Here is a 13367-nt window from a genome sequence, read left to right as displayed (position 1 = left end):
CCACACGGCCCGCTCGCTGCCCTGTGCCAGCTTCTCCCCATAGTCCTTCTTTGCCTTCTTGATCCTCCACTGGAGCTCGTGCTGGACTCTCCTCTGCTCCTCTCTGTCCCCTGAGTTCAAAGCCCTTTTCCTTTGGTTCCGGAGTTTTGTAAGCTCAGGGGTCACCCAGGGGTGGTTGTTGGCGAAACACTGTATCTTTCGGCACCGCCTGTGACCCAAAATGTGGGGGATGTCGTTGTGGCAACTGTCAGCCCAGTGACAAAGACACGTCCTTGGCTGAAGAGTGAGAATTAGAGGTGGTGAAAAGCGGTTTGTCATATGCTGGGGTTGATGAGCAGAGTGAAAGTCCCCAATGGCACGCATGCTTCCCCTGGGCCGAACATCCGTCTACCCTTCCAAACAATAGAAAAGCTGTGGAAGAAACCTTCTTAAGGACAGAGAAGATGGTAAATCGCTGTGCTGCAATGAGACTGCCGGAAGAAACACTCCTCAGCTGGGATGGACCAGATGGAAAGCACTTTGGTTCAGTGGGTGCTGTTGTAAAGTGCTATACAAATAAAGGTTGATTGATTGATTGATTGATTCTTTTACATGTCTGAAGTTGTAAATAAGCTATTAACACTAGCCAAAGCATCCGTATGGCCGTCGTTGTGGTATCAGAGGAATCACGTAAGTGCGAAGCTGCGTGTGAGATGCATTCAGGGACCGGAAGAAGTATGGGGAAGGCAAGTTTTTTTCAGAAAATCAGGATAAGGACAAATATAATACAGGTTCTCCAGTAAGTAAGGGATAATGTATAGAACGCTGGTCATTATCTGGAAAATAAGTACCGACAGGGCGAACCGGACATATTAATGTGTTAGAACGGCCCAGTCAAAGTCCTGACTTAAATCCTACTGAAAATCTGTGAAAAGACCTGAAAACTGCTGTTCACAAACGCTCTCTTTCTAATGTGACAGAGCTTGAGTTGTTTTGTAAAGAGGAATGGGCTAAAATGTCAGTCTCTAGATGTGCTAATCTTGTAGAGTCATACCCCAAAAGACTTGCTGCTGTTATTGCAGCAAAAGGGGGTTCCACAAAGTATTCATTCGTGCTGTATGAATACTTATGCACGCCCCGCTTTTCACTTTTCAAAAAAAAAAAAAAACAGAATCATGTATCATTTTGCTTTCACTTCACAGTTGTAGGTTACTTGTGTGTGAACATTAAGTAAAAAAATCAAAATAAAATCTTTATGTTTAAAGCGGAGGGGTCTTGTTTCGCCCTGAAGGTGCTTATTTTCCCAATTATTACACGGCCATTTGCCAACTGAACACACACAACATAAACTTCGTACACTTTTATGAAGGCCCAAAGGTTTATTTAATGACTTCCGCGACAAATAGTTCCCAAAAGTTTGCGCGTTGCTCGGCAACGTTTTGCTAGGCTAGAAGCAGCAAGGCTAGCAGCTAGCCTAGCTACTTAGTTGAAGGCGCAGTTGGAGGAATGGTGGTGAATCTCTGGGTAAGTTGAAAGTCAGACTCACGTTAACTTCACGAGCGATTCCCCCAACTTCTCTCGCAGTGACGGGACAGATAGTGTCCACTATTACGTAAGTGCGGAGTGATATGAAAGCACGAACTCCGTTGCCATTGGCAGCGGTCATTATTTTTTTCAGAGGTCCTTTATCAGAAAATAATGACCGATAGAACGTTGGGAAATCCCATTCAAATCATTGGAGCGTTCTACTTACAGTGGGGGAAAAAAGTATTTGGCCAAAATCCAATAGAATGTCTATGTGAAACTGACCAAATACTTTTTTTCCCCACTGTAAGTTGTGAAGAGCCGTATAATAAATACAATTATTTATTATACGGAGCCAGGCTGATGGTCAGAATCACCTGGATGGAGGATTCACCTATTGCACATGTTTTTAGTGGTAGGGGAAACCGGAGTACCCGGAGAGTTCTCAGCATTGTCAAACATAAAGGCAGTAGCAATACCATAAATTTAGATTGAGGGAGACAAAAGGGGGCAGGGCGGTCGGCGAGGGCCGATAATCGCCGCTTGCGGCTATATTTTGTTTTATTACTGTTATGGATTCTTGTTTATCTTGAGCCTCTACTCATGTCTGAACTCTTGGACTGTTTGTCATGTGTTTGTGAAATGCTTCAGGTTTGCTTCAAATCAATTGTAAAGTTTTCTGAATCTGTGCAGCACATTGTGATTTTATCTGTGCAAAAACTATTTGTCGATGCTTGACCGAGATGTTGCATCAGTAAAAGGAAACAAGAGTGAGACAGTGTGTGGGAGCTTCTCTTTATTTATCCTCCTCTCTTACGCTCCTGTCGCCTTCTTAGCTGTGCAGAGCGTCTATTTAAACTATGACAGAACAATTACACTGATTGCACAGCATATAAAGTCGGCTACAATTTACAATACAACAAACAGATTTGATTATAAGCTGGTACACAAATAAAACATTTCAAGAATGGTCTTTTTTCAAAAGACTGTTTTTGTTTGATTTCTGTCAAATGCAGGATTCATTCAATCAGTAAATGTTTCTTTAATCCCAGATCAGTTTATATGTGTAAGTATTGGATGTGTGGTCAACCTTCGAGGCCCCGTGCTGGACAATGCTTTGGGAGCTTCCGGTCCACTCGGGCTATCAGACCTATAGCCTAGCGCCTGACAGGGATAGAGGTCTGTCTGGGAGCTACACCATCAGAGCAGGGTCCGTAATATGCCTTTGTCTTTCCAGAACACTCACTCATGGGTTTCAGACACACAAAGCAGAACACTACTTTACAGTCAGGACACACTATGTTCTTACACTTCTCGCTGCTGTGCTCCACCACACACCCGCAGGTGGGACAGGCGCGCACTGAAGGGACACCAGTCACACCCTTCACATTTTTAAACTCAATAAACTTACAGGCTCTCAACACATCCAGAGCTTCATTTGTACATCCATCATTCTCACATTTGTCAGAGCGAGGACGACGGCCTTTCCACTCTCTCAGACACTGCCAACAGAACTCATAACACTTCCCCTTCTGAGCCGAGCATGTGAGACAATGCACCGACAGGTTGGTGTTGTCCTTCCTTTGAACATAGTACTTGCAGCCTGGACACTGTGGAGACAGAATCACCAAGAGTTATTTTGAGTTTATTCACCAGCAGGAGCTGAGGAGAATGTTGCAACTCACGGATTTGACTTGACTCTGTTTAAAAGTGTTTTTAAACAGTTTTTCATCAAAAACTGGCCCCTGTTTCTCCATCACCAATTTAGACACTTCTTCAAAGGACCATTCAGCCTTACACTTGCCACATCCAAGCTGACTCTTTTTCTTGTAGTTGAAAAAACAGTGACAGATGCTTTGTTAATTCATTATGAATTAAAAATATTGATGACTGTGTCAATAGATATGACTCACCTCATCGTCCAGTTGCCTGTTGCACCAGTCAGTGAGAGATTCTGGAGTGACCGTGTGACCACAGGACATCCGCGCTCGCTTAGAGCTGTACACTGCGTTCCAAATTATTATGCAAATGACATTTTTCTAAGATTTTCTAAATTGTCAACTCAAATGAGAGTCAGCATAATTTTTAAGTCTTTAACTGGTAGAGGATCATTTAAATGTGGTGGAAAAAATTTCCTAGTGATAACAGTATTTTTTTCAAAAATAAATATAGTAAAAACCTCAAAATCCAGTGTTCCAAATTATTATGCAACTCATCGTTTCAATACATTTTAAAGCTTGTAATTAACTGAAAATGGTCATTTGTTGTATTTGTAGCATTAGGAGGTCATATTTACTGAAATCAAAAGCTATTTCAATCAAAAAAATATTAACAGGTCAAGTTATATTTTAACATAGGAGCCCTTGTGTGATAGCAGCTTCAAAATTCTTAAATCCCTTCAAATTGTACGTTTTTGGACAGTTTCTGCTTGGATTTCTTTGCAGGACGTCAGAATAGCCTCCCAGAGCTGCTGTTTGGATGAAAACTGCCTCCCACCCTCATAGAAGTTTTTTTTGTTGAGGCTCCAAATGTTCTCAACAGGGTTGAGGTCAGGAAAGGAGGGGGTCCACATCATGGGTTTCTCTCCTTTTATGCCCATAGCAGCCAGTGATGCAGAGGTATTCTTTACAGCAGGACATGGTGCGTTGTCATGATGAAGAGGATTTTGTTAGAGAAAACACGGCTCTTCATTTTGTAGCTTAGAAGACAGTTGTCAGTCAGAAACTCCACATATTTTTCAAAGGTCATTTTCACACCTTCAGGGAGCCTAAAAGGGCCTAAAGGGGCCGACCAGCTCTCTCACTATGATTCTGGCCCAAAACATGACTCCGCCCCCTCCTTACTGACGTCACAGCCTTGTTGGGACATTGTGGTCATTCACCAACCATTCACTACTCCATTGTTTTGACCATCCAGGGTTACACGGCCTCATCAGTGAACAAGACTGTTTGAAAATGAGTCCTCATGTATTTCTGAGCCACTGCAGCCGTTTCTGTTCATCAGCTTCAATGAACAGTTTAGGGGAGGCCCGGATAGAAGGTTTATGCACAACTGCAGCCTCTGGAGGGTCCTACACCTTGATGTTCGGGAGACTCCAGAGGCACCAGCAGCTTCAAATACCTGTATGCTGCTTTGTAGCAGCTGTTCTCCTAATCTGATGTGTTTGTCTGGCAGAAACCGTCCATATTGTGCCTTTATCTGCACAAACCTGAGTGTGTCTGAATCATCCACACATCTCTTATCAGTACGATGATTACACTTAATCTTTCATGAAATATCGAAGGTTTTCATACCTAGACCAAGGCATTCAACTATTTCACGCTTTTCATCAGCAGAAAGACCCTTTTTCTTTACCATATTGCTTGAAAATGATGATCTGCATAATAAAGTGGAACACCCTTTTTCAGTAGTTTTTCCCTTAACTGGGCTTAACCTGAAAATTAATCATCCCAGGTCTCTGAGATTTATGTCAGTGATTCATAGAGCCCCAAGACACGACACCATCCATGAGTTTCATTATTATTATTATTTTTTTTTATCTTTTTGACACAAAAATCCAATTTGCATAATAATTTGGAACGCAGTGTATTCCATACACAAGACTGGAACAGATGTGAAGTCAACAGGACTTTAGTTTGATCCAATCAGCTACTTTTGTGATGCAACTGTTATTATATTAACCGTACAAATATAAATTGATTCATAATAAATAACCACTATGGCTGATAACCAGTGTTGGGAACGTTACTTTTAAAAAGTAATTAGTTATAGTTACTCACTACTTGTTCCAAAAAGTAACTGAGTTAGTAACTGAATTACTCTATAATAAAAGTAACTCGTTACCAGGGAAAGTAACTATTTGTGTTGCTATATGTCAAAGAATTTTGTTTTTTTGTTGTTGCTGTTTTCACAAGTCAATTGAAATGGTTAGAACAGACAGGTGTTCAAAGATGTTCAAAGATGTTCATAGTAACTGAATGAACTGAATGGGGGGTGAGTGGGGGAGGCCCCTGTGACTGAGTGGTATTGTATTTGCGCCGCTGTTTTATTAATGTAGGAATATGGCCGTATTCAAAGAGAATGGGGAGGAACAAGAGTAACATGTGCCAACGATCAGGGCAGACTTTACGCACAAGCATGATGTCTCTCCGTGAAACAATCGACAGCAAATATAAGTTTACATGCCCCAGAAGGTTAGTGGCCTTGCACTGTTCTATGGAGCGGAGAGCGGGGAGAGAGGAAGAAGAAAGGCGCTGAGAGAGAGAGGGAGAAAGACGTGTCTCCACCGCGTCCACTGCGTCTTTGGGTTAAAAATAAGTTCCAACACTACTGATCAATTATCACCAACTTGATTCTCCCCTGCGGCTGCACCGCGCTGTGGGGATGACAAGCCGCGGGTCGGGGACACAAGTAGTTTATGGAGCAGAGAGCGCGATGCAGTACTCTGCACGGACAGTCAGATGTGCGTGTTCTGCTCCGTCAGACTCCGCCCACCCTCTCCACTGCTCTCCCCATGCTGACACCGCGGCGCTTCATTCAGCCCAATTGTAACGTGCCACTTTGTTTACCCAGTAACGATAACGGCGTTGTAACGACGAGGAGAGTAATGAATTAGATTACTCCGTTACTGAAAAAATAACGCCGTTACCTAACGCCGTTCTTTTAAACGGCGTTATTCCAAACACTGCTGATAACACACCTGGTGTTTAACTAGTTTGGATAACTCGACATTGTCTTATTGTGCAACTGTACTTTAGTATTTTTACTATGTTAAGGTTCAGACGCCCCTTATGAGAGACCAACAGGCCCAGGTTAGAACCATGAGGCCGTCCTCCTGTGGACCCACCACCTGCAGGAGGAGCCATAGGTGCAGTGTGATTTGGGCATCTCCAACAGCCCCCATGGAAGTGGATGGATGGATGGATGGATGGATGGATGGATGGATGGATGGATGGTTGTTAAGGTTAAGGTGCACTTCATTGTCCCAATAGGGAAATGTGTCCTCTGCATTTGCATCTGGATTAAAATACAATTTAATAGGCCTATGATATAGACATAAAATACAGTTAAAACAGAAGGATAAAAAAAACAATACGCATAAAAGGTTCATATCAGTCAAGCCAGCCCCCAGGAAGGGGGCCTTGGGACACGTAAGCCTGTGAGTCTGCTGCTGCGTCACACTCCGTCTACAGCCCATGTGTCATGGCCAGTCCGTCTTGCCTCGGCCAGGCATCCTGAGTCTCGCCCGTGTGTCCTCCTCCCGTACTTTCGCTTTTATCCTTATCACAGGTGCGCTGATTGTGCTTAACCAGGGGGAGTTGGGCAACAAAGTCATGTGACGGGGGAATTAAAACCACCCTACTAGCACCGTCTCACACACGTGTCTGAAGATCAGAATCACGAGGATGGACCTGTTAACCTGCTTTGGTTGATGGGGAAATGGAGGCACCTGGTGTAAAACCCATCCAGACACAGGGAGAGAAACATAAAAAACTCCACCCAAGATTTAAACCCAGGACCTTCTTGTTGTGAGGCAGGAGTGCTAACCGCTCAGTCCCCGTGCTTTATCAATTACTGAATTGGACTGATAAACAGGATCATGGTACTTGTACATGACCCCAAACTTACAAACTTGTACAGTTTGGAAATGTTCATTGTGCTTTTGCAAAACTGGAGTTAAAAGGTTGAAATGTGATAAATGTGGTCAAATATGTCCAGAAGAAATTGAACTCATTTCAGAATTTCTTTTACATGAATAATGTGTTCATTATAAACATGTACAATAGGCCAGGCGATTGAGAGTGTGTTTGTGAGTGTGAGTGTAGGACAATCCAGTGTGGCATGTTAACATGCATGTATACATGTATGTTCATTAACATGCATCTTCCCGACCAAATAAACCAATGAATAAATAAAAAATATTCACAGCAGTTTCTCAATTATTTGTTTTAGACTGGTCACATGAATGAATTCATTTGAATCTTTGTATATTCATTATGCCTATGCACAAAAGAAGAAAAAGAAGATACAGTGCCTCTCGAAAGTATTCATACACCTTGAACTTTTGCACATTTTGTCATGTTTACAACCCTAAACATAAAGATTTTATTTTGATTTTTTTACTGAACGTAAAGTAACAGACAACTGTGAAGTGAAAGCAAAATGATACATGATTCTGTTATTTTTCAAAAAATAGAAAAGTGAAAAGTGGAGCTTGCATAAGTATTCATACAGCATTTTCTGAGTGCATTAAATTGCCTTTAAAACATTCCTAATGACGACAGAATGCTCACACCTTGGCCTAACGGTTAAATAGAGGCCAGCTGTGTGTAATCCACTCTCAGTATAATTTCAGCTGTTCTTTTAGGCCCTCGGAGCTGTGGTCGGAGTGTATTGGTCACTAAACAACATCATGAAGGTCAAGGAGCACCAGAGATGTCAGGGATAAAGCTGTGGAGAAGTTTAAAGCAGCGTTAAGTTATACAAAGATTTCCCAAGATTTAAACATCTCCCGGAGCAACTGTTCAATCCATTGTTCGGAAATGGAAAGAGTAAAGCACCACTGCAGACTTACCAAGACGTGGTCGTTCACCTAAACTAACAAACTGAACAAGGAGACACTGGTAAGAAATACAACCAAGTGCCCCATGATAACTCTGGAGGAGCTGTGAAGTCCTGCCGCTGAGCTGGGGGAATCTGGACATGGGACAACTATAAGTCGTATCTACATAAATCTGGCCTTCATGGACGAGTGGAAGAAGAAAGCCATTATTGAAAGGAGGCCATAAGAAATCCCGTTTGAAGTTTGCTAGAAGTCACATGGAGGACACAGCTCCATGTGGAAGAAGGAGCTTTGGTCAGATGAGAGAAAAATGTAACTTTTTGGCCCAGATGCAAAACGTGATGTATGGAGCAAACCTGACACTGCTCATTGTCCTGAGTGCACCATCCCCAGTGTCAAATATACGGGGGGGGGCATCATGCTGTGGGGCTGCTTTTCCTCAGCGGGGACTGGGGAGACTGTAAGAATAGTTGGGAAGATGAATGGAGCCAAATACAGGGACATTTTGGAGGAAAACCTGCTGAGTCAGCAAGAGAACTGAGGCTGGGGCGGAGATTCACCTTCAGCAGGACAATGACCCGAAACACAAAGCTAAATCTACAATGGAATGGTTCAATAAAAACATATTAATGTGTTAGAATGGCCCAGTCAAAGTCCTGACCTAAATCCTATTGAAAATCTGTGGAATAATCTGAAAACTGCTGTTCACAAACGCTCTCCTTCTAATGTGACAGAGCTTGAGTTGTTTTGTAAAGAGGAATGGGCTAAAATGTCAGTCTCTACATGTGCAAATCTTGTAGAGTCAGACCCCAAAAGACTTGTGCTGTTATTACAGCAAAAGGGGGTTCCACAAAGTATTCATTCATACTGTATGAATACTTATGCAAGCCCCACTTTTCACTTTTCTATTTTTTGAAAAATAACAGAATCATGTATCATTTTGCTTTCACTTCACAGTTGTCTGTTACTTGTGTGTGAACGTTCAGTAAAAAAATCAAAATAAAATCTTCATGTTTAGGGTTGTGAACATGACAAAATGTGCAAAGATTCAAGGTGTATGAATACTTTGGAGAGGCACTGTAAGACGGCTCCAAACCAGCACTCACCCTCAGACCCTGCAGTGTGAATTTACTTCGAGTTTCACTGTGACTCATTACTACATGAAGAAAACTGCAACTATGGGTAAAGGCCAGTTGAAAAACCCAGCACAAAGCACTGAGTCACTGAGTTTGTACTTTTGGTTTCAGAGTGATTTTATTAAAGACATGCAGAGATACAAGAAAGATAATTGCAGGTCCAAAGCAATCATTGAAAACTCCCAAAACACCACACAGCACAAGCAGATACAGTAACATCTTATTGTGTTGCGTCTTAATCAATGTGTTTTGTTTTGTCCAAAATTATTTTATTGATGATTTGAGTGTGAAATAGATCTAGATTTAATATTTCGATTCTGATGAGAATTTACAATAAATCTTTTGAATTGAAATAATAATAATAATAATAATAATAATAATAATAATAATAATAATAATAATAATTTTATATTTTTGAAACTTTGATGGGGGGCCTACTCTGATTAAGTATTGTTACTTGGTATTGTGACAAAGGCACATTATATATTGCAGCCACTCCCAAGTGGGGTCTGGGGATCGAAGAGGCACTGCAGAGGGGCCAAAGGTTGTCCATACATCAATCACATGAAAATGAATGTTTTTCACATTGAATTTCGTTTTGAATTTCATTATTAAAAGTAAAGATCAAATAGTTTCCTTGACAGGGATGGATGTCTGTCTAGGTGCTACTTGAGTGGCACATGCTGAATAATATGAGCCTCTCACACCAGAACAATCTTTGGTGAGTTTCAGACACACAAAGCAGAACTCCACCTTACAGTCGGGACATATGACATTCTTACATCTAAGTGAGTTGTGCTCCACCAACGTCCCACATATGGGACAGGCGCGGATAGAGGGGCAGTCTACAACTCCCTTCACTTCTTTAAATTCAATCACTTTACAGGTTTGCAGAGTGACCAAAGCCTGGCAGACACATTCTGGATTATCGCAGCGGTTTGAACGATAAGCAGGACCTCTCCACTTCTTCAGACACTGCCAGCAGAAATCAAAAGCAGCTCCTCGATCCGCTGTACATCGGGGACAGCGCACACAGAGGTTTTTGGGATCCTTCCTCATAATCTGAGACTTGCAGCCGGGGCACTGTGGAGAGACAAAGAACACCTTAGCACAAGCCACATACTGGAGTTGGAGTTTACACTCTGTTAACTCACAGATTTGGTTTTCAGATCACTGACTGCAAAGTTCTTAAACAGGGTGCTCTCAAAGGATGTTTTCTCTTCATCCGTCAAAAGAGCCATTTTAAACACTTCGTCGAGAGACCACTTTGTCTTGCAGACACCACACTCCAGTTTGTTTTTACCCTTAAATATAAAGATATCAATAATGATGATTTAATACAAAATTATGAACTTATTGCTGGACAGGACGTGGACTGACTTCCTTGAGCTGCCTCTGACACCAGCGTGTGAGAGAGGTCGGAGTGACCGTGTGACCACAGGACATCTTCGCTCGTTTGGAAGTGTAGCCGTCACATTCAACTAAAACAAACAGATAACACAAAACTGTAAAGACTGATGAAAGAACTAAAAACTCTTAGTCTGAGAAACTCACAGTCGTGATCATCGTCTGCATCCACAAACGTCAGGGTGGGGTCCTGAGGGTTGTAGCATTTTTCATGTGTATCAGTAGATCCCATTTCAAAGCAGCCTCTTTACCTAAAAAACACAATATAAATTTAAAAAATGACTTGAGCATGTTTAAATGCTTTACTCAGTGGCGGGCCGTGGGGTTTCAGTCAGGGTCGTCAATAGCAACCTGGTTTTGCTCACTCAAACATTTAAACTGATCGACAATAGGCGTATGGATTAAACTGCCTTTTTACATGGCATTTGTTGGCTAGAGGATGTGTCAACAACGCAAACCAAAGCAGTGGTGCCTCTGCCCCAAACAAAAACCTTCGGGACACTTGTACTAGTATACGGAAACACACGACACATGACAGGCGGAGACAAGCGCGTTATAATGTGGAAACAGGTTGCTGGTTTTAGGAGATGTTTTGTTGACAGAGCAAAACATCAGAGATCAACCCAAATGCAAAATCCACCATAACAAAAAGATACCACTTGGCGCTCCTAGAAACTCTTCTCCTGTCCGGGGAGCCAAGCGTCTACATCCCACTGCTTTGGTCTTCATACGGAAGGAGCGCCAAATATAATATTATATATATTGACACCTTAAGAAAATGGCAAGAGACGGGACGCCAGAAGACGCGCCCTCACTTTAACGGCAGAATGATTTTACACCATCTAAAACTCCAACAAGGTCAACGAAAAAACTGTGTCCAAAACCAACAACACCAACAGCTCAGGCTGAAGTGAAGAAATACCCGCGACCATCCGCTGATATGCCACAACGACAGAGTACGGTAGAAGTAAGTACAAAACAGAACTATATTTTTCTTCAGTAATTATCTAACAATGCATCTTGTAAGTTTACTTGCATTTTACGTTTGTGCATGGGTTGGGGAGGGGGTTTAGTCTGAATTGGCCTTCTTAAATATGATATAATAAGATGTCTGCCCAGTCTGTGACCAAATTATTGTCAAACATTTTACATGTGTAATACAAAACTGTGTGGATAATATTTTCTGATTGTGTCATTGACACGGCAGTAGTTTCGTGAAAGGGTCAATGGGAGGAGTTGTATGGAAACAGCATGATGTAGAGACAAACAGTGGGTAGTTGTAAAAGTGAATAATGTTGACCTCTAACTAATGTTCTAACACATTTTTATCTCTCCCATTTTTCTGCTCAACAGGTTGTCATTTGTTGCCCATCTAAAAGAGAGGACAGGGTAAAGTGTCCCACAGATGTTGCTGGAATAATTGAAAACATGGCAAAAGGAAAACTGAGAATGGCTGCCAATATTCTGGTTAGACACCATGAACTGTTTTCAGAAGTAAAACACCACATTATTCGTGTTGTAGAAGACGAGGCGAAAGTGCTTTGTAACCCATGTAAGGGTTTTGTGTTGTGGAAGTCTTCAGCAGATGACTTAAAGGGGGGGTGCTATGCAAAATCGACTTTTTCAAGCTTTACATCATGTTATCATGTCATTCCCTCATTAAAAACATGCCTGAAGTGTTGCCTTGGCACATTCGCGTATTTTTGAGTAATCTGTAAAAACTCTGCCATTTTAGGGATAGGTTTGCCTGAGTCCTCCTAGGAACGCCCCCACCTCCTGGAGACGCCTCCGAGCTTTCGTCACCAGCCGAGTAACCAACCACTGCTCCTCAGCAGAACCCCCTCCCCACTGATGCCACAGACAGCGTGTGGAGGGGGCGTGTCGGAAAGGGTCAGAGGTTCTTAAAGAGACAGAGGCCAATTTCAAGACATTCACTACAGCCATTTTGAGAGAGACATTTTATACAAGGCAGTTATTCTAATTTACTGCATTTACAGACTGTGGAAATATGTGTCTTCTTGTTTTCTATATAATATAATATGTTCTTAAGGTGAGACACTGCAGGTGAATAGGGGAAAAAAATAAATGTAGAGATGTCAATTTGAAACTTTTGCTGAACATCACAGATATAAATATGAGACAAAAATGTATTGCACTTTTTCTGTCATTTTATGTTTTCACATAAAAATAAGGCATTTTGAGCATTAAAATGGCCAAAATGGTCTATATGTTGGGCAACGAAATCAAAATAATGAATTGAGCCAGATTAAAATTTATGGTTTTATTTTATTGACATATTAGTAACGAAGATTTTTTCAGAGGGGATTTTGGATATTTTGTTTAGTTTTTCAATAAACTAATCATCAGTGAAAAAATCTGTAAAAACTCAAATTCCGCCTGTTTTTTTGGTTTCAAAGTTGAATAAATCAGGCTAGGAATTAGATATTAAAAAAACTGTCTGAAAAAACCTTCAAAATATTGTTAGGTCTCAGACTGTAAAGTTTGGAGTCTGTGGGAGCTTCTATAAGGGTTCCCTCGTTGCCCGAGTGCGGCTTTTTTTCATTCAGTGAACACCAGCCCTGAAGTTTTGTAGCGAGTGCGCATGCGCGGCCCGTTCTCCGACTTTTCCGCACCGGGCCTCTCGTAGGAGGAATAATACCATATTTGGGTGAAAGCGTCATCACAGGGACCCTAAGCAGGACACGTGGATGTAAAATTTGTCAATATTTATGAATGAAAACCCGCTTGAAAGACAGACT

At 41.7% G+C, this 13367-nt stretch overlaps 2 protein-coding genes across 2 annotated transcripts; both read right to left on the bottom strand.

Annotated features, from left to right (window-relative positions):
- Positions 1-2310: 2310 nt before the first annotated feature.
- Positions 2311-5099, bottom strand: LOC306963280 (putative E3 ubiquitin-protein ligase RNF144A). Its single transcript, XM_079556802.1, has 4 exons — positions 5092-5099; positions 3417-3506; positions 3189-3329; positions 2311-3113 (listed from the first exon to the last, which is right to left on the bottom strand). Exons 1-4 carry the CDS (start codon positions 5095-5097, stop codon positions 2661-2663), a joined length of 690 nt encoding a protein of 229 aa, XP_079412928.1. The 5' UTR covers positions 5098-5099; the 3' UTR covers positions 2311-2660.
- Positions 5100-9808: 4709 nt separating this feature from the next.
- LOC306962764 (E3 ubiquitin-protein ligase RNF19A-like) lies at positions 9809-10855 on the bottom strand. Its single transcript, XM_079556039.1, has 4 exons — positions 10756-10855; positions 10582-10682; positions 10356-10505; positions 9809-10284 (listed from the first exon to the last, which is right to left on the bottom strand). Exons 1-4 carry the CDS (start codon positions 10838-10840, stop codon positions 9826-9828), a joined length of 795 nt encoding a protein of 264 aa, XP_079412165.1. The 5' UTR covers positions 10841-10855; the 3' UTR covers positions 9809-9825.
- Between the last annotated feature and the right edge of the window lie 2512 nt (positions 10856-13367).

This window comes from Gobius niger, assembly GCF_951799975.1.
Source record: "Gobius niger genome assembly, chromosome: 5".
Classification (NCBI taxonomy): domain Eukaryota; kingdom Metazoa; phylum Chordata; class Actinopteri; order Gobiiformes; family Gobiidae; genus Gobius; species Gobius niger.
Note: the sequence above shows the minus strand (reverse complement) of the source record. Positions and strands in the feature narration are given on the sequence as shown.

Excerpts from the sequence above, each read along its gene's own strand:
- LOC306963280 (XM_079556802.1), bottom strand. Across the intron at positions 3,330-3,416 it reads ACAGGCAACTGGACGATGAG|AAAAAGAGTCAGCTTGGATG; the intron begins GTGAGTCATATC and ends TTCAACTACAAG. Across the intron at positions 3,114-3,188 it reads AACAGAGTCAAGTCAAATCC|TGTCCAGGCTGCAAGTACTA; the intron begins GTGAGTTGCAAC and ends CTGTCTCCACAG.
- LOC306962764 (XM_079556039.1), bottom strand. The coding sequence starts at position 10,840 with ATGGGATCTACTGATACACATGAAAAATGCTACAACCCTCAGGACCCC. Across the intron at positions 10,506-10,581 it reads GTCAGAGGCAGCTCAAGGAA|GGTAAAAACAAACTGGAGTG; the intron begins GTCAGTCCACGT and ends TTTATATTTAAG. Across the intron at positions 10,285-10,355 it reads GTGATCTGAAAACCAAATCT|TGCCCCGGCTGCAAGTCTCA; the intron begins GTGAGTTAACAG and ends GTCTCTCCACAG.